The sequence below is a fragment of the Aotus nancymaae genome, unplaced genomic scaffold (assembly GCF_030222135.1).
Source record: "Aotus nancymaae isolate 86718 unplaced genomic scaffold, 86718_ANA_hifiasm-v0.15.2.pri h1tg000051l, whole genome shotgun sequence".
Lineage (NCBI taxonomy): Eukaryota > Metazoa > Chordata > Mammalia > Primates > Aotidae > Aotus > Aotus nancymaae.
The window spans coordinates 22565170-22587172 of record NW_026988465.1 but is presented as its reverse complement, the minus strand read 5'-3'; the positions used below and the strand labels follow the sequence as shown (position 1 = coordinate 22587172).

The following is a 22003-nucleotide window of genomic DNA, read 5'->3' as shown; positions in this document are numbered from 1 at the left end:
TACTATAGTTAAAGTATGTTTTTATCTCAGCTATGTCAACAATTGAGACTTTCTGTTCTACTTTGTAGCTCCAGGTTTCTGTTCCTTTCGCTATGGATTGTCTTTCCTTTTGCACTGTTGTAATGTTATAACAATGGCACAACGCACATGCCTGAACCTCACAATGGTAGTCATGGTGAATAGTACAGATCCAGATCCACATGGTTTGCCCAACACCTCCACAGAGAAGCTCCTGGATAATATAAAGGTATATCAATAATTTTCCCCATAGTCAAATGTTTACAAGCCTGTCTTTTTAACTAAATCGTGTAGAGATTAAATTGTTATCGATATGCCAATGTAATTGAAAAAGCAGCTCAAGTCTTCATCTACTTTGCCAGTAGTGACCTAAATAAAATATTCCATGATTAAAGTATGGCTCAACATTTCTGAAGAGCTTGTTGTGTAAATCCTTCTATGTGAGGGAGAATAAAACCCAAGAGTTAGGGCTTCTTTACAATCAAGAAATTTGGACAAGAGGAAAAAAATGGAAAGCATTTTAAACCAGAAGTGGAAGGTGAAGACACACTACATTTTTTATTTAAGTTTTGGACATGCAGGACATTTAAATATTTCATTAATTTCATCTTTGGAAGACAATCAGTTGTTATCTGCCAGAAGATGCAGATGCAGGAAAAATAAAAGCAAGATAGGTAATGTCAGTCAGGAGATGGAACCTATAAAAAGAATAAAAAATCAATACTAGAAATCAAAGAAACTGTAACAAAGAATGCTTTTGACAGACTCATCAGTAGACTTCACACCACTGAGGAAATAATTAGTGAACATGAAGATAGGTCAAAAGAAATTTCCCAAGCTGAAATGCAAAGAGAAAGAGAATGAAAAAAAAAAAAATTAACAGATCATTCCCAAATTGTAGACAGTATCAAAGAGTGTAACATGTGCATGGCTGGAATGCCAGAGAGAATAGGAAACAAGAAATTTTTTTTTAAATGGCTGAGAACTTTTCATAATTAATGACAGACAACAAACCACAGATCCAAGAAGCTCAGAGAACACCAAACGAGATAAAAAGCAAAAAGATAAACAATCAAAGAAAAGCCACCTAGGCATACCATATTTAAATTGCGAAAACCAAGACAAAAAGAACATTTCAGTAAAACCAGAGGAAGAAAATACCTACAGAAGAACAAGTAGAATTACAGCTGACTTCTTATCAGAAACCATGCAAACAAGGAGAGAAAAGTGAACTCTTTCATGTGTTGAAAGAAAGAAAACCCCTGCCAATCTAGAATTCTATATTCAATAAAATTATTGACAAAATTGAAAGACTATAAGATTTCAAGCTATAGTTATAGCTTGAGAAAGCCTTTATTGTCTTTTAATTTCTAAATATCCATCAGTAGGTGACATAATATAGATGGAGGGAATTTACTGCCAGCAGGCTTACCACAAAAGAAATGTTAAAAGATGGTAGATTTTAATCCAACTATACTGATAATCACTTTAAATGTGAATGTTCTAAACACACCAGCTAAAAGACAGAAATTGTTAGAATTGATAACAAATAAATATCCTCAAATACGCTATCTACAAGAAATCCTGTTAAAATACAAAGACTCAGATAGGTTAGAAGTAAAGAGATGAAAAAAGATGCAAACTATGCAACCATGAAAACATGAATCAAAAGAAAACTGAGGTAACTATATTAATTTTAGAAAAAGCAGAATTTATAGCAATGAACATAACCAAAGATAAAGAGGGCATTCCCCAACGACAAAGGAGTGAATTCTCCAAAAACAAATGATTCTAAATATGTGTATCCATAACAACAGAGCAGCACAATATAGGAGGCAAATACTGTGAGAACTGAAAGGTGGAATAGACAAATACACACTTGTTAACTATTTTCTGTTTGTTAAATCTATTCTTTATTAAATTTGTTTTTCATTCACATTTTGCCTTCTCTGGGTTTAACTGAGCATTTTGTATGACTGAATTTTCTCTCTTCTCTTGATATATTATTTACACTTAAAAAACTGTTTTAATAGCTTCCATAGGTTTTTAAATATACATTTTTAATAATATAAATCTACCTCCAAATAACACTATACTGTTTCATGTATCATGAAGGCTTCATGTAACAGAATATTTCTGATTCCTCTCTCCCATCTCTCGTGACTACTGTCATTCATTTTATGTATCTATATGTCATAAATCCTCAAAATATTCCTTCAACAAAAAGTTATCTTTTAGATCAATTCAAAATAAAATATTTACCACTTTCATTTATTCTTTTCTAATGGTCTTACTTCTTAATTGTAGACTTACATTTTTTAGCTATATCAGTTTTCTTTTGCCTGAAGAACTTATTTTGACATTTTTTTTGTGGATTGTGCTTTTGTTATTGCATATAAGAAATCTTTGCATAACCCAAGATCAAAAGAATTCTTCTATGTTTTAGAAGTTTTATAATTTTTCATTTTACAGTTAAATCTATGATTCATTTTAAATTACTTTTGTATATGTTGCATTAAAAATCTTTTTTACATATGGATATACAATTTTTTTCCAGCACAATTTGTTGAGAAAACTATTCTTTCTCCACTGAATTGCCTCAATGTTCATTGAAAATTAGTAGTTGGACAACTAATACTACCTACTGCTAATTTTGAGACAGTTATAGTAATCACGACAGTGTAGAATTAGTGTAAAGACAGAAAACAGATCAATGAAATATAATAGAGAGACTAACACACATATGAACAACTGATTTTTCAAGATATAAAAAATAACAAACATAAAACTGGATTTCATCAGATTTTAAGATACTGTTAATTTAATGAAAAAACAAGCCAGCAGCAGGGGTACATGTTTGCCAATCGTATCTTATAACGAACTTCTATCAAAACTCAATTAAAAAACACAACCGAATACAAAAAATAGAAAGAAGATGTGAACAGATATTTCACCAAAGGAGATACACGGAGGGAAAATATTCACATGAAAAGATGCTTTATATCATTTGACATTGGAGACAAACATTAACTACAAAGATAAATTACTACACACTGATTCAAATGGCTAAAATTATAATGATTGCACATACAAAGTGTTGGTAGGAATGTAGAGGAATGAGAATTCTCCTACAGTGCTGGTGAGAATGCAATGTGGTACAACCACTTTGGAATACACTTTGTCATTTTATAAAAAATTAAGCATACACCTATTATATGATACAGTCATTCCACTGCTAGTTATTTTTTGAAGAGAAATAAAAGCATATGTCCATTCAGGGACTTGTACAGAACTGTTCTATGAACATTGTTGTCTAGCTTTATTTCTGATAGCAAACAACTGGAAATAACCTAAATGTCCATCAGCAGGTGAATGAATGAATAAGCTATGGCACATCCATAAAATGGAGTACTCCTTAGCAGTATAACAGAATGAACTACTGACATAAACAACAATATAAATAAAACTTAATTATGTCAAGTGAAATAAGCTAGACAATCAAAAAGAGTACATACATAGGACTCCCTTAATATAAAACTTATAGAAAATGTAAACTAAGTTACAGCAACAGGCAGTAGATCCATGGTGGGGGAGAGCAGGAGGGAGGAATTACAAAAAAAGTAGGGGGAAGCTTTTGGAGATAAAATATATGTTCACTGTCTTAATTGTGATTACACTTCACAAGTATATATATATATAGATAAAGTTTATTGTGCTGATTATAAAAAATCCGTTAAAATCTATTTTATGTATGTGTTTTGAACTACATTCTTAAATATTTATGGTATTCCAGTGCTTTGGTTTAAATACTGAGAACCTCATATTCTAGAGAAATGGTTTCTCATAGGAGTTGTATTTTAAAGCCTTCACTATAGCTCTAAAAGAGGAGGGAGCTCATGAGCTATGGAATTTGGAAGATTTCTCTAGGACATGCATCAACCTGCCACCCAACAAAACCTTTTGTCATCCCATGAAACTTCCTGTCACAATTCAGTTTACTGCTATATAAGGTACTACATTTAAAAATGAAGAAATAGAATGCGTAATTATTCTAAATAGAAAGACACACCAGAAAATTATTCCTCAAAGCAGATCTAAATTGTAGTCTAATATTACAAAATAACCTAAAAATTAGTAAAGCAATTACAGCTATGAAAGGAGCACCATAGTGCAGTACCTGCAAGAACTCAAGGTAGACATGGCCAGACCACAGGAGGCTATACTCAGACAACGGATGTATGAAAAAAAGGAAATTGACAGGAAAGGATTATGAAAGTCAGAAAGAACATTTTAGAAAAAAAGATGAAATAACAACAAAAACAAGGAAGAATAGACACACACAGATATTTAAACCCAGTAAGAAATACTCAGTATAGAAAAGAAGATAAGAGAGAAGATAAATGAGGAATATTCTGTAGTCAGTCTTCTCTCTTCGATCAAAGTCAAGAAGAATGTGTCATTATTGTTTTTAAAGTTTACCAACCTGACAGAAATTCTGCCATAACTTTAAAGTAGATATTCTTTTATACTAACGGGATTACACATTTGTATATTTCTGTGATCTATGTTTATTGATCATTTCCATTTTATTCTCTTATAAATTATCTACTGATACCCTTGATATATTTTCCTCATTGAGGTATTATATATTTCTTAATCATTTATATGACCCATACAAATGTGTATATATATTTGTTTCTAAGATTTATATAGAGTCATTTATACATTTATATCTGGAATACTTTGTTCAATCGCAACCAGTTAATGCACTGAATAGAAAAATATAAACTGAGGTTTTACACTCTGAGCTCAAGGTTTTTAAACCAATTCTGAACTTTTTTTTACTTTCTACCTTCTGCTATGGAGAGTGATAGCTTTAAGCCATAAGAAAAACTATCCACGATTTTAAGTGATCTGTTCACATGCACAGGGAGAGTGGAACAAATGCCTCCTGCCCCACCTGATATGGGTAAGGGTGGGTACTGTCTTCCTTGGTGCTGCCTGTGATTAAAAAGAGGAAAAACAAAACAAAACCTGCTTCATCTTCTGGGCCCCCTTCCCCTCAATGGAAAAGATCTGGAAATTCCCTGGCACCCAGGCTACAATATGGATATGCCTTACTGATTATTATTTGGTACGTTGGAGAGTCACTCCTCCCAGATTTCTCCATGGAAGTCATTTTCCATCCAAGAGAAATATTACACTCTAGAGGCCACAGCTATAGGGTGACAGGGACTTGAAAAGGAAAGGAAAAAAGAGGAACGGAGGGATAAAATAATACTGATGACAACAAACATATGGATTCCTATTATATTTAATATTCAGCCAAAAATAACACCAGCACCTACACTGTTTATTCAGGAAACCCTTCATTACTTAATATGTTCCTCCTAATTATGAAACTGACAGAGAAACTTTAGAGAATGCAACTATCTTAGACACTTCAAATAAACTTTATCCTGTCCTCCCCTACTACCATTAAGATTTCTTTCTGTTCGGTGGGTCCAAAAACATGTGCAACCTCCTCCTTCATAATCTCAACAATTAATCAATATTAGACTTTTCTTTTATCGTTCCTTAATAATGTAAAAAAAAAAAACTATAGATGGCCCTCTAACCCAGGAATGGACAAACAAATATATTCCTGGAAAAAATATGCCACATCAGAGCCAAGTGAAAGAATAGAAATGGCCTTTTCCTTTTAACTGTACTGTGTAGTTATTTTTACAGCTCGCGCTGAGACCTCTTCATGGTTTTATCTTCTCTCTATCATGACTTTTCTCTCTGGGAGCAATATGTATATGGAGAAAAGTGGTTTTGTGAATGAGCTTAAATTAATGGATGCCTTAGAGAAAGAGAACAGGCAAGAGGAAATTCACAACTGTAGTGTAAGTAATACTATGAAGTACAGGAAATTAACTATTTTAATATATGTATGCTATGCAGGAGGAGTTTACATGCAGTTTAGCAACATTCAAGAAACAAACATTAAATGTCTATGCTGTGGAAGGTACTGGAGGGAGGTACAGATGGTGTCCTTGGCTGTAAGGACTTTACATTACTCCAAGGGTAAAATGTAAATAAGTACAGAAAATGGCGTGACAAAAGAATAAAGAAGGTCCTGGGTTAAAGAATACTAGTAAGAGGGGAGCTACTTTACATGAGGTGAGCCAGAAGAACAGTTTCTCTAAATCCCTAAATATCACAGTAAATTTATGATATGCAGAGTGACTCAATGTGTCCTGCTTGTCTTTTAGAACCCTGTGTACAATTGGAGCCCAGATATCCAGGGAATCATCTTGAGTTCTACCTTCTATGGTTTTGTCATCATCCAAGTTCCTATTGGATACTTCTCTAGAATATATTCTGTAAAGAAAATAATTGGCTATGCATTATGCCTTAGCTCTGTGTTAAGCCTGCTCATCCCACCAGCAGCTGAAATTGGAGAAGCTTGGCTTATTGTATGTCGAACAGTTCAGGGAGCAGCCCAGGTATTAAAATAATGCTAAAACTGAACAGAGTTTAAATTCATAGGAAGTGTTAAGAGATTAAATGTCAAAACTTTCTTATTTCAGGGGATAGTTGGAACAGCCCAATTTGAAATATATGTCAAATGGGCTCCTCCCCTGGAACGAGGCCGACTTACTTCTATGAGTGCATCAGGTAAAGACTTAGAGCCTAGAATGTTTGAATCCCATTTTCGTCTCATTATATTATGTTCTTCCCTAGAGCCGTAAGAAACATGTGTGTTTTGAACTGTCAAGGGCTTTGGAAATCATCTATTTCAGCATTCTTGCTTTGAAGATGAGCAAATTGTATAGAATAGAGAAGAGGCATTCTTATTTCAAACAATAAAGAGAGAAAAGCAAATATTTTATTATTTTCTTCTGATCAGTGTTATGCTACACAAATTTATTTCACAGGAAATTGTTCTTTGCTACAGTGAGGTTACATTATCTATACTTTCAGATGCCTGCATTAATTAGACGTGTTCTTTGTATTTTCTGATTAGGATTTTTATTGGGACCATTTATTGTCCTGGTTGTGACTGGAGTTATTTGTGAATCTCTGGGCTGGCCCATGGTGTTCTATATTTTTGGTGAGTTTCTTTCTGTAAAATTCTGGTTGTTATTCAGAATCTAAGAAAAATTTAAACATTAAAACCCAATATAAAATAATAAAATTCATATAAAATTGAATTTTCATACAATTCAATTTTAATTCATATAAAATTGTATAAAAATCATATACAACTAACATTAAAAATCATGAACCCCACTAAGTGAAAGAGAGAAGTCAATATTCATTAAGTTTCTGTCACAAGCAAAGCATTATGATGCTTATAACTATACATGTATTTTTGTACATAACTTTTATAATTCTATAATGTAGGTGCTATAGATAAATATGCTTTTATATGAAACTCTCCAGGAAAAAGATAATCAGAACAAATAACTTTACAGATTTCAGAAAGATATTACCTTTTATACTTAACATTCAAAGCATGATGTGGAGCACAACCCCATAATCAAACACATTAATTTCCACAGCAAAAAATGAAATTTGTGCAAACTGGAACACACAAAAAAACTATACAGAAATAAGATTTACGAATAAGTGATAAAATCATTTTTGGCTCTTAGATGCAAAAGTTTTCAGGTTTGTGAATAAGAAAATGTGGATAGGTTCTATTATGCCCATTTGACATGTGAGGAAACTTCAAAAGGCTTAGGTAACTTGCCCGAAGTCATACTTAAGGCAAAATCAGAATAATTTATTTACAAAGTGATCACTTAAAAAGGTAGGTATGAGGTGTGGTAGAATCCCAGGGACAGTGGAGTTACCTGGGGCTAGCAATACAGGAGCCAGTAGCATCTAGCATCCCCAGATCCAAAGGGATCAAGCAAGGGAGTAGTTATCAGAATCCATTAGGAGAGTCCTATAGAGCAGGATGCCTTAAAAGAACTCACGATTTTTTATAAAAGGACACATAGATTGAGGCAATCGTAGGATAGAGATAACTAGGGTTTGAAAAGGCACCTGGATTTCACTCAATTCTCTCCCTCTCACCTCCATCTGGAATTTCTGTTGGCCTAATCCAGGTGGAAGCAGAGGACATGGGGGTCTACTGATGTTCATTCAAGTCAATCATCTGTAGCCAAGGCAAAGTGAAGAAGGGTGAGGAGTACACTAGGGGGACAAACAGAAGACATCCAATACACACAGTGAGCAGATGACAGAGCCATAATCTGAAAATACATCTTCCATCCTCAAAATTCCATTGCTGTTAATGACTGTGTTAGTCTTCAGTAGTAGACAATGGTCAGTATAGTGATGAAACATAGCCCCTTATCAGGAAAGGGGCTGAAAAAACTGAGATGTCTAGCCTGAAGAACAGAAAATTTGAGAGACGATACCTTGTAGGACTGTCATATAAATAAAATGCAGACCTGTTTTGAATTATAAAACTAACCCAAATATGTAGAAATTGCAGGGGTGGGGGTGTGAGGTTTCAGCTCCATGCAAGGAAAACTTTTCAATAAATAATGCTGCCAAGGATTGCTGATCAAGGGTTACATGATATCTAATATTTATGTTGTATTCCTATAAGATCATGTAAAGTAATGTATGCCACTTACAGTTATCATGGGTGGCTCCATGATAAAACTAGAAATTATATGATGCCCACATATGTCAAATGACCTTCCCAAGTTAGTGGCAAAGGAAAAACTGAAACCAAGATTGTTTAAAATTCCATTTGAATATTCTTGCCAAAAAAGTTAAACAAATCTGAGTAGATACTGTTTTAAAGAATAAGACAATGACTATATTTAAGCAGCTGATAATTGCTGGAGATTACTAAATAGAGCAAATTGAGTCACAGACTTACATTTGCCCTCAAAATGACCTGCCATCCTGCTATATTTGTCTCCTAAAGACTATTTCAAACTACTTAACTCTTCTCAAATCTATAAAAGGATTCCCTTTCCCCTGTCCTCCATCTCAAGTAACCTCCCTTTGACCATTGAAATTATTTTGCATAATCTGTCTGTATCCATTGCCTATATTTACTAGCCTCTCACACTCTCCTTAACTCACATCTGACTAGTGTTTGTGCCATCAAACACAGCTGTTGCCAAGATCATTTATGGCTTCTGTCAGAGCTGACCTGAGACCCAGGCAAGAGGGCCCTTGCCCTGGATTCCACGCTGTAGAGAGCCCATTCTAGCTAGGTTCTCTTCATAGGCCAGGTGCCAAGACAGTAGCCTCAGTAGAGCCCATGACTCTCCTTCTAATAATCATAACTGGAATGTCTTGATTAAATAGAACCAAGGTTATTGGTTATACTGGAAAAGACCAGCAGAGCTCTTCCCAATATTCATTGAATTGGGTAGTGACCAAGGGAGGAAGGAGGCACTATTTGCAGAAGATATGAATGGTGCACAATGGGGAAGGCAAGGATTTCCACACATATCCATTCAAAGTACCTAGTGATGTGGGGATGGATCTGGGTAGGAACAGGTCAAGCTTCAAACTGGTCACCAGAGATTTCTCTTCAGAATTCTAAATTAAAACCTGACTCTTCAGGTCATTGTTTTTCCCTTTGGCATCTTTCAAACTTGTCTTTGATCTACTGAAGTTGAATATTATATTGTAACTGAAAATCATGTTTGTTGCTTACTATTTGTAGAGTGCATTAACAAGAGTTGGGCCTGGTACAAGAAAAGTGGAATTATTCCAAAGCTAGCCTGGGGAAGGGACACAAAGTTACTTGCTTAAATGTGCCACTTCACCTTTGGAGCTGAAGTGGTGAAAAAAAAAGTGAAAGAATAAGAGTCCCCTTGCTACCAGGCAGTTATTAACTGCACAGTTGAGGTGGCACTTTCATGGGCAGAAGTAGGTTGAAAAAGTGGCCAAAAAAGCATGCTTTCAATATGCCCTCCTGGTGGAAGAAAGTTCCAAAGCCACCCCTGGAGAGTGGAAGTTCCTAGGCCATACCCTAGAGATGAAAGTTCCCTGGCAATTTGGTGTGCAATTGACTGTCACCTCTGGACCAGAGCTATGTCTTGGAGTAAATAGTTAGAAGAATTTTCCCTATAGAGAATGTCTGGTGAGGGGAGGAGGTGAAAGGTTATATTTAAATTTCTGAAGGGCTAATTTGGAAATGAGGAGCAAGAGGAAAAGGGGAAAAGAGAAAAGAAGAGAAAATTTAAAAAACATAGTAATTAATTCCCTTTTTCTTAAAAAAACTGGGGCATTTGGTTTCCCTATGTCAGGTTGTAACTTTTTTTGTATTTATTTTTCTTGGCATTCTTTAGGCTTCCAATATCTGTGGTTTGAGGTTTATTACTAATTTGAAGAAATTCTCCATTATTATTGCTTTAAGTGTTTTTCTAATTTTTTCTTTCCCTTCCTTCCTTCCTTCTGGCTTGCTTTTCTTGCTCTTTCTCTTTCTCTCTTTCTTTCTCTTTTTTTCTTTCTTTCCCTCTTCCTTTCTTTCTTCTGGTACTTTTTTTTTTGAGACGGAGTCTTGCTCTTGTCACCCAGGCTAGAGTGCAATGGTGTGATCTCAGCTTACCACAACTTTCACCCACTGAGTTTAAATGATTCTCCTGCCTCAGCCTCCTGAGTAGCTGGGATTACAGGTGTGCACCACTATGCCCAGATAAATGTTTTGTATTTATAGTTGAGATGGAGTTTCACCATGTTGGCCAGGCTGGTCACAAACTCCTGACCTCTGGTGTTCCACCCACCTCAGCCTCCCAAAGTACCGGGATTACAGGCATGAGCCACTGTGCCCAGCCCATTCTGTCTTTTTAGTTCTTTTTCTGTCTTTGAAATTCAGTTTCAGAAATTTCTATTGCCATTTTATCAAGCTCACTGATTCTTTCTTGGTCATGTCTAGTCTACCGATGAGTCCATCAAAGGCATTCTTTATTTCTACTATAGTATTTTTATTTCCAGCATTTTCTTTTTGATTCCTTATTAAACTTTCCAGACCATTCCTTTTCATCTCAGTTTTTTTGACTCTACCCTCTCTACACTGGACTCCATCCTTATGGCCATTTTTTTTTCTCAGTCTCTTCTACCAACTTATCCTCTTCTACCTGCCGTTAACTCTTATCTTTCATCAGAGCTCCACCCCAGCCTCCCCATCTAGGGCTGTAATTTCTCTCTGGACAATATAATTCATGCTTAAGGGTAACCTACCACTCACTAACATTTGTGTCCCACAAACAATTTGATCTTTCCTTGCCTCAGTTTGCTCATTTTGAAAAAGAGATAATAAACAGTATTATATGAATTTTGGGGCAGTTGATTGAATAATCTTTTTCTTTTTTATCCACTACAAAGTCAACTCCATAAAGGCAGGGATTTTTGTCCACTTTATTCACTGCTATATCCTCAGTACTTAAAATAGGTGCATGGTATATAATTGGCACTTAATCAATATTTGTCAAATGAATGCAAGTCTTCTGGAAGACTGACTGGTGAGCACTATATACGTCCTGTCCCAACAGAGTATTCCTCATGGTCAAGTTATTAATATAAAAAACTCAAAGAAACAATTTGTCAAACTCTTATGGAACTCCAATAATCCCTGAAGCCTGGGCTGTATCTCAGGAACATGGCTGAGGCTAAGCTGTCCAAACTGGCTGATAATAGCAAAGACAGGGAATTAACCTAAATGCCCATCAATGATAGACTGGATAAACAAAATGTGGTACATATATACCATTGAATACTATGCAGCCATAATAAGAATGAGATCGTGTCCTTTGCAGTGACACGGATGGAGATGAAGGTCATTATCCTTAGCAAACTAACACAATAACAGAAAACTAAATACCACATATTCTCATTTATAAGTGGGAGCTAAATGATGAGAACACGTGGGCACATAGAAGGGAATAACACACACTGGGGCCTATAGGAAAGTGGAGGGTGGAAGGAGGGAGATCAGGAAAAATAACTAATGGGTACTAGGCTTAATATCTGGGTGATGAAATAATCTGTACAGCAAACCCCCATGACACAAGTTTACCTATATAACAAACCTGCACATGTTAAACGTTAAAAAAAAATGGGCAATTGTCAAGCCCTGTGAAGGCTCAGCTGTGCCATACTCTTATGGTGAAACACATGAAGAAATTGAAAGGAAGAGGGCCTGAGGGCAGGGAGGCCCAGCTGTCATGAGTGGAGGGATGCAGAGGATAGATCAGGAAAGGGCATAGGGCTTACCACCATTTCTGTAAAACTCATCTAGTAGGGAGAGGTCCCTGTAGATAAAAGGAGGACTGTGAAAAATATAAGCCTTGTTGCAAAGTTTCATAAAAGATAAAGGTTGTCTAGTTTATCAGACTAATACATTGAAAAATCCCAACTTGACAAAGATTCACTACAAACAGAAACTTCCAATTCTAACTTATTCTGCTTCGATAGGTGCTTGTGGCTGTGCTCTATGTCTTCTCTGGCTCTTTCTGTTTTATGATGACCCCAAGGACCACCCATGCATAAGCATCAGTGAAAAGGAATACATCACATCCTCCCTGGTCCAGCAGGTAGAACACAGTTCTCCATATTGGCATCTCCAAGATTCTACTCCAAACTAAACATGTTCCGGTTTGTTCTAATGTGCTAATGATTAATGAATTTCTTTCCAGGTCAGCTCAAGTAGACAATCTCTGCCTATCAAGGCTATGCTTAAATCACTTCCAGTCTGGGCTATTTCCATTGGTAGTTTTACTTTTTTCTGGTCAAATAACATCATGACAGTGTACACTTCAATTTTCATTGACTCCATGCTTCATGTTAATATAAAAGAGGTAAGTATACCATTTGTTCTTTTTTTTCAACTTCATGAAAGATTTTGTATTCATTTTTCTGTCTCTAACGATCCTAGTCTCAGCTCTTGTCAGCTCCTTACACTGTTTGGATACTGCTCTTCACATGGAAACTCACTGTTTCTGCTTTTTATATGAACATTGCCCAGAACAGAAGGCATTGATGTAGACCTAAGTGTCTAGCACTCCAGCAACAGCACACACGCATCTATGTTTCCACACATTCCCTGGCTCCCATTCACTGCATGACTCTCTTTGTATATTACTTAAGGCTCAATACCACCATTCCCTACAGGGACTGGGGGCCTCCCCTGAAAATCACTTAGCCACACCCTGCCACTCTGCCAACCTTTTACCAATCCTCTCTCCAAGGTAAGGCAATGAATCTGGGTTATGAAGCCAAGGTTCAAGTCTTGCTTTGGAAGAACTGGCATACCCATTGCTTATCTGGTTTGGAGAATCACTGATACAGGCAACCTCCTAATGTTTGACACCATAATAACCAGACAAGACTCATTTAGAAATGCAGTCTATCTGGGCTTGCCACTTTGTGGCATTCTGTATTGAACTTCCAGTAAACCAGCCTAGAGGCCAGCATAACAGTAAGGTCTCATAAAGTCTCTCTGACTCAGTATTATACTTCATAAAACCACGAAGTTGTCGCAAGGATTAGTAGCAGCTGGTCCAGTATAAGCACATACGTATGTCCATAATTGTCATCTTTATCCTCTCTATCACTTTCCCCAGGGCCAGTATTTCTCATTCCCAGTGTAGTCTTCCTTCTCTATTATCCAGTGCTTTTAGGTTTCATCATACTGAAATTGGAAGATTTGACAGATTATGACAAATGTTACTGACCTTAAAACTATTTTTCTCTTTCTTTTGGGTAGTGTGGTCCCAGCAGTAATTCTGGTGTTGTATATTGATGGTTTCCTATATGAAAGTACACATTTTAGATACTGAATTTTAGCATAGGGTTTACTCTGTGTGTCAGTACTGCTTTACCCATCATACTCACTCCAAGAATAATGTTCCTCTTCAGAATGGGTTCCTGTCTTCCCTTCCCAATTTGTTTGCCTGCATCTGTGGTATCCTAGCAGGTCAGTTATCAGACTTCTTCCTGGCCAGGAATATTCTCAGCGTAATTGCTGTCCGTAAACTCTTCACTGCAGCAGGTAAGCAACAGCCTTTTTAAGCACTTGAGAGATACTTCACCTCCATCTTTAGGATGCACCTGACTATGTTGTCTGAATCACTTCCCAGGATTTCTCCTTCCTGCAATCTTTAGTGTATGCCTGCCTTACCTGAGTTCCAGCTTCTATGGCATTGTCATTTTCCTAATACTTGCTGGTGCAACAAGCAGCTTTTGCATGGTTGGAATACTTATAAATGGCTTGGATATTGCTCCCAGGTAGAATTTTTTTATGCTTTTTTACCTTTAACAAATAAATATTGTATGTATTTATTGTGTATAACATGATGATTAAAAATATGGATACTTTGTGGAATGGCTAAAATTGAGCAAAGTAACATAAGCATTACCTCACACACTTAGAACTTTTTTTTTTTGTGGAGAGAACACAAAATTGACTCAGCCATTTTCAAGAATATAATACATTGTTATTAACTATAGTCACCATCTTAAACCATAGATCTCTTAAACTTATTCCTCATATATAAATAAAATTTGGTAACTTTTGGCTAACATCTCATCCCCAGTGCCTAGTAATCACTCTTCTACTCTACTTCTGAGTCCAACTTTTTAATGTTCCACATGTAAGTGAGATCATGCAGAATTTGTCTTTCTGTGTCTGACTTATTTCACTTAAACTAATGTCTTCCAGGTTCATTCATGTTGTCACAAATGACTGGATTTCCTTCATTTTTAGGCTGAATAGTATCCCACTGTGTATATATACCTCATTTTGTTTATCCCATTCATCTGCTGATGGACACTTAGGATGATTCTATATCTTTGCTATTGTGAATAATGCTGCAATGAACATGGTAGTGCAGGTATCTCTTTGACATTCTGACTTCATTTCCTTTGGATATACACCCAGTAGTGGAATTGCTGGATCATATAGTGGTTCGACTTTTAATTTTTTTAAGAACATCCATACTGTGTTCCACAATAGCTGTACTAATTTACATTCCCACCAACAGTAAGCAAAAGTTCCCCTTTTTTCCACATCTCCACCAAAACTTATCTTTTGTATTTTTGATAACAGCCACACTAACAGGTGTAAGGGGATATCTCATTGTGGTTTTAATTTCCATTTCCCTGATGATTAGCGATGTTGGGTACTTTTTAATATACCCGTTGGTATATATTTATTTTTTGAGAAATGTCTATTCAGGTCCTTTGTCCATTTTTTTCATTGGGTTGTTTTCTTCTTATTGAGTTGTTTGAGTTCTTTGTATTCTTTGGATATTAACCGCTTATTATATGTATAGTCTGCAAATATTTTCTCCTTTTCTTAGGTTTCTCTTTACTCTGTCAATTGTTTCTTTTCCTGTGCAGAAACTGTTTCGTTTGATATAATCCCATCAGTCTGTCTTTGCTTTCCTTGCTTGTGCTTTTGTGATCCTAACCAAAAAAACCATTGCCCAGGTCAAAATCATAGCGCTTTTCCCCGGTGTTTTCTTCTAGTAGTTTTAGAGTTTCAGGTCTTATGTTTAAGTCTTTAATTCATTTTGAGTTGATTTTTGTATATGGCATGAGATGAGTCTGATTCCATCCTCTTGAATGTGGATATCCAGTTGTTCCAATATTGAAGAGATTATCCTTCCCCCATGGTGTGTTCTTGACACCTTTGTCAAAAATCAATTCACCCTAAATGTTGGATTTATTTCTGGTCTCTCTATTCTGCTCCACTGGTCTATGTATCTATTTTCATGCTAGTATCACACTATTTTGATTATTATAACTTTAAAGTATACTCTGAAGTCAGGTAGAGTGATGCCTCCGGTTTTGTTCTTTTGGCTCAAGATTACTTTAGCTATTCAGAGCCTTTTGTACTTCTACAGAAATTTTAAAATTGCTTTTCTATTTCTGTGAAAAAATGTCATTGGGATTTTGATAAGGATTGCATTGAACCTTTAGATTGCTTTGGATCATACAGACATTTTAACAACATTAATTCTTTCTATCTATAAGCACAGGATATCTTTACATTTATTTGTGTCTTCTTCAATTTGTTCCACCAACATTTTAGTTTTCATTGTGGTCTTTCACCTACTCAGTTAACTTTAAGAATTTTTTTTTCTTGTAACTATTATACATGGGATTGTTTCAAACATTTTTTTGGGGGGGTATAGTTTGTTGTAACTAGAGAAACTTTTAAAAAATCTTTTTCTTTCTTAAATCCAACCTCTCAAAAGCATTTCTAAGCTTTTTGTATAAATTTAAGGTGTACAAATACAGTTTTGTTTAAGTGGATATATTATATAGTGGTGAAGTCTCTAATGTGGCCCAACTCAAATTTGTAAATTTTTCTAAAACATTATGAGATTTTTTGCAATTTCTTTTTAGCTTATCGGCTATTGTTAGTGTAATTGTTTTTTATGTGTGGCCCCAAACAATTATTCTTCCAGTGTGGTCCAGGGAAGCCAAAAGATTGGACATCCTTGATTTAAGTCTTAGATCTATTTTGAATTGATAAGGATCCAGTTTCATTCTTCTAGATGTGGCTAGTCATTTTTCCCAGAACCATTTATTAAATAGAATGTCCTTTCCCCATTTGTGATTTTGTGTGCTTCGCAAAGATAAGTTGGTTGTATTTGGCTTTATTTCTGGGTTCTCTGTTTTGTTCCATTGGTCTATGTACCTACTTTTATACAAGTTCCATGATGTTTTGGTAACTATAGCCATGTAATATAATTTAAAGTCCAGTAATGTCATGTGTCCAGATGTGTTCATTTTGTTTAGCATTGCTTTGGCTATTCGGGTTCTTTTTTGGTTCCATGCAAATTTTAGGAATCTTTTTCTAATTCTGTGAAAAATGATGTTGGTATTTTGATAGAAATTCCAGTGAATCTGTAGATGGCTTTAGGCAGTATGATCATTTTTCATATTGGTTCTTCCAATCGTAACATGCAATGTGTTTCCATTTGTGTGATATATGATTTATTTCAGTAGTATTTTATAATTCTCCCTGTAGAGTTTTTTTTTTTTGTTTTGTTTTGTTTTGTTTTTTTTACCTCCTTGGTTAAGTATATTCCTTGGTATTCTTTGTTTTTGTTTTGCAGCTATTGTATGTAATAGGGATTGAGCTCTTGATTTGATTCTCAGCTTGGTCATTGTTGTTCTACAGCAGTGCTACTGATTTATGTGCGATCTTGTAATCTGAGACTACTGAATTTATTTATGAAACTTAAGAGTCTTTTGGAGGAGTCTTTAAGGTTTTCTCAGTATACCATCATATTATTGGTGAATGGCAATAGTTTTGACTTCCTCTTCCAATATAAATGCTCTTTCTTTCTTTCTTTTGCCTGATTGCTCTGGCTAGGACTGTAACCGGGTTTTTTTGGGGTGTTGGTGAGGCACAGCTTCCCCGAGAGAATGTTGTAGGTTCTTGGTCTCCGTCCTCTTAAGGATAAGACAAAGGACCACTGCAAGTGCACGGTAATCATGTAAAAGTAAATACTGGACCCAAGAAGTGTTGCAGAAAGGTGATTTTATTTAGGTAGAGAAAAGAGAAGAAGAGGAGAAAAGACTTTCACGAAGAGTGTGGAAGGGTATTCCAGAAGGGAAAATCTAGGAGGGGAAAGAGAGCGCCCACTATGTGGGAGAGGATTCCAGAGAGCTGGAAATCCAGTGTGTGTGAAGGAGCAGGGGGAATTTATCCTGGGAGAAATTCTCAGCTTCCCAAGTTCCTCTGGCCAATGAAAGGAGTTTCTTAGAACTTCTGCTGGAGTGATTGACTTTTATTTTCTTCCCGCACCCATGAAATTCAAACATAAACCATTAAATCTCCCGGATGGAGAGAGATGGGAGGGGGGCATAGTGCTAGGAAATTCTAGCCCTTAAAACTACACCCCCTCATGGACCCAGAAAGAGAACACATTCCCTCAGGACTTCCAGTAAAATGTTGAAAAGAAGTGGTTAAAGTGGGCATCCTCTTCTTGTTCCAGTTCTCAGGAAGAATACTTTCAACTTTTCCCTATTCAGTATTATTTTGGTTGTGGTTTGTCATATGTGACTTTTACTATTTTGAGGTAAGTCCCTTCTATGCTTAATTTGTTAAAGATATTTATTACAAAGGATGCTGGATTTTATCAAATGCTTTTTCTACATCTGTTGAAATGATCATATGGGTTTTGTTTTTAATTCTTTATGTTATGTATCACATTTATTGACTTGCATATGTTAAACCATGCTTGCATCCCTAGGATGATACCCACTTAATCATGGTATAATATTATATCTATTTGATGTGCTGCTGGATTTGGTTAGCTAGAATTTTGTGGAGGATTTTTGCATCTATGTTCATCAGGGATATTGATCTGTACTTTTGTTTTTGGTTATGTCCTTTCTTGATGTTGTTATCAGGGTGATACTGGCTTCACAGAATGAGTTAAAGAGGATTCCCTATTCCTCAATCTTTTGGAATAGTTGCAGTAGAATTGGCACCAATTCTTCTTTGAATGTATGGTAGAATTCAGCTGTGAATCTTCTGGCTCTGGGCGTTGTTGTTGTTGTTGTTACTGTTGGCAATTTTTTAAAATTACTGATTTAATCTCATTGTTATGACTCTGTTCAGGGTTTCTATTTTTTCTTAATGTACTCTAGAAGGATTGTATGTTTCCAGGAATTTATCTATTTCCTCTAGATTTTCTGGTTTATGTGCATAGAGGTGTTCACAGGAGTTTCTAATAGTCTTTTGTATTTCTGTGGTGTTAATTATAATGTTGCCAATTTCATTTCTGATTGTGTTTTATTTGAATCTTCTCTCTGCTTTTCTTGGTTAATCTAGCTAATCATCTAATTTATCTTTTCAAATAACCAGTCTTTTGTGTTACTGATCTTTTTTACTGCTTTTGTTTCTATTTCATCTAGTTCTACTCTGATCTTTATTTCCTTTCTTCTTCTAGCTTTGGGTTTAGTTTGTTCTTTTTTTCTCTAGTTCCTTGAAGTGTGACATTAGGTTGTCAATTCATGATCTTTCAGACTCCTTGATATATGCACTTAGTGCTATAAACTTTCCTCTTAGCTTTGCTTTTGCTGTATCCTAGATATTTTGGTAACTTGTATTACTATTTATTTCAAAGCAATTTTAAATTTTCATCTTGATTTCACTGTTAACCCAAAAACCATTCTGGAGCAGATTAATTTCCATATATTTGTATAGTTTTGATGGCTCCTTTTTAGTTTATTTCTAGTTTTATTCCACTGTGGTCTGAGAAGATAGTTGATACTATTTCAATTTTTAAAAATGTGTTAAGACATTTTTTGTGGCCTATCATATGGTGTATCTTGGAGAATGTTTCATATGCTGATAAGAGGGCTGTATATTCTACAGTTCTTGGGCAGAATGTTCCCTAAATATGTTAGGTCCATTTGTTCTAAAGTGTAGTTTAAGTTTATTGTTTCTTCATTGACTTTCTGTCTTGACGATTTGTCTACTGCTGTAAGTGGAGTGTTGAAGCCTCCCACTGTTATTGTGTTGCTTTCTATCTCATTTCTTAGGTCTAGTAGTAAATGTGTAAATAAATATTGGAGCTCCAGTGCTAGGTGCATATTAATTTAGTATTGCAATATCTTCTTGTTCAGCTGATCCTTTAATCATAATATAATGACCCCCTTTGTCTTCTTTTCTACTGTTGCTTTAAACTTTGTTTATGACATAAGAATAGCTACTCTTGCTCAATTTTGGTTTCCATTTGTGTGTAATATCTTTTTCTAACCTTTACCTTGATATTATATGAATGCTTATGAGTTAGGTGAGTCTCTTGAAGACAGCAAATATTTGGTTTCTAATTTCTTTTTTATTCATTCTGCTACTTTGTATCTTTTAAGTGCTGCATTTAGACCATTCAACTTCAATGTTAATATTGAGATATTCCAGTCATCATGTTGGGTGGTACCTACTTTGTTTTCTTCATTGTGCTATTGTTTTATAGGTCCTATGGATTTTATGCTTTAAAGAGGTTCTATTCTGGTGCAGATCAGCTTTTGTTTCAGAATTTAGAACGTCTTTTAGCATTTCTTGTGGGCTGTTCTGCTAGTGACAAATTCCCTCAGCATTTGTTTCTGAAAATGACTTTATTTCTCCTTCATTTATGAAATTTAGTTTTGCTAGATACAAAATTCTTGGCTGACAGTTGTTTTCTGTTTAAGGAAGCTTAGATGGGACCCCCAATCCTTTCTGGCTTATAAGATTTCTGCTGAGAATTCTAGATATTTAAGCTACATTGTTGTTCATAGCCATCGGGCCAAAAGTTCTGAAGAAATATCTATATCAGTTGGATATAAGCATTAATAATCATGTACTTAATGATATATTCAGATGTATAAACCTGTCATATGTAGGTGAAAAGTATATCCCAATGATTAGAGAGGCACAAGTTCTAAAGTTAGACAATTGAATTTCAGTATCAGCATAGCCATTTATATTGAACAAATTACTTACTTTCTCTGATTATTTTTTCACACATAAAATGGATTAATAAGAGAATATTTGCTCATAGAGTTATTAAGATGATTGAATAAGTTAATATAGGTCAAGTATATAGAATAGTACTGGCATACTCCAACAAGCAGTGTATAAGGGTTAGCTGCTCCATAATTATTGCTATTATATTCATATTCACATATTATTAATTCTCAGAACAACCTACCTGTTAGTCATATTTATCTTACAACTAAAGAAACTGAGGTTCAGATACTTAATTTTGAGCTCAAAATCTCTCCACTGGTCTGAAATTTTACCTAGGATTTTAATCCAGACCTATTTGGCAAAAAAAACCTTTGCTCTATTCAAGATGTTATTCTGCCTTTAGAGATATAGTAAGTGTGACTAACAGAAGTAGCTCTGTAATTTTCACAACTTTCAGAGGACACTGTTCACATTTTACCCTGTGGGGTTAGCATTCTCTGGAGAACATAACTCTAATATGAACAAAATTTCCTGAAGTTTTGTAAAGCAGTGGCATTGGGGTAGAGAGGCAAAATCAACCAAGAATAATTCACTTGGTTACAACTTTATAAAGAATCTTGCCCACTAGATCTACACAAACTCAGTGCTAGAGTAATGAGGTCATGTATTTATTTGATTTATTCAGTTCCAAGACCTATCTTAAAAATGCCTGCAGGTGTTCTGATTACTTAGAATTGTACAAAGACATAAAAGGAGTATATGAAAAAAAGGAATATATGTTATAGAATGTACAATATCAACCGAGCAATGTTCACTTTAAAAACAGGTAAACAAAGAATATATATACATAGATAAATTCATGAAATTATAAATAGCTACCATTTGTTGGGTAATTTTTATGTGCTTGTCATGCCCCAATGTGAGTGAGATAATATTATACACAGAGAGTGAATGAAGAAACAAAAGATTAAAACCATTCTCAGTCCCATGTGGAGGCAAATTTCCTTGAGTCTGAGTGAATATCCTAACATAAAATTAGGGAAAAAAAGTCTTACTTGCTTAAGGCAGTTCATCTTCCATCTTTAAAGTCATATGTGTATTATGTCTCAACCTTATCCATTTGTATGAAACTATTTTTTCTTAATAAGACGGAGACAAAACTTATTTACCAAGAATGTTACTAATCATATTCCTCTCTTGCCTGTTAAAGATAATTCCTTTAGAAGATAAATTTCTACATTATCTTCTTAAGGGAATTTAGTCTTTGCTAGAACTGAAGAGTGGGTAAAGGGACTACATTTGTTTGGGCAGAACAGAGGTGACAAAAAAGGTCTGGACGGGAGAAGAGGAGTCACACAGATGTGGTTTTGTGAGAATATTGTTTGGGAAATGAGACTGAGACAGAGAAGACCTGAGATTATAGTAGCTGCCATTTTTTTGGAGGGTATCAAAAGCGGGAAAGAATAGAGAATTCTTAAGATGCTCTGTGATGCATTTAGAAAGCAACTCTCATCCTCTTGTCATTCTTAAAGTGAAGCT

General features: G+C 35.2%; 1 protein-coding gene across 1 annotated transcript in view; it reads left to right on the top strand.

Moving 5' to 3' along the window:
• The window catches only part of SLC17A1 (solute carrier family 17 member 1), a 57983-nt gene that overhangs the window by 5651 nt on the left and 30329 nt on the right, over window positions 1-22003 (top strand). The window contains exons 3-10 of the mRNA XM_012458539.3: window positions 69-247; window positions 6276-6509; window positions 6594-6681; window positions 7031-7117; window positions 12463-12581; window positions 12684-12845; window positions 13906-14038; window positions 14127-14274. Coding sequence (XP_012313962.1) covers window positions 69-247; window positions 6276-6509; window positions 6594-6681; window positions 7031-7117; window positions 12463-12581; window positions 12684-12845; window positions 13906-14038; window positions 14127-14274 — 1150 coding nt within the window. The remainder of the gene's footprint in view (window positions 1-68; window positions 248-6275; window positions 6510-6593; window positions 6682-7030; window positions 7118-12462; window positions 12582-12683; window positions 12846-13905; window positions 14039-14126; window positions 14275-22003) is intronic.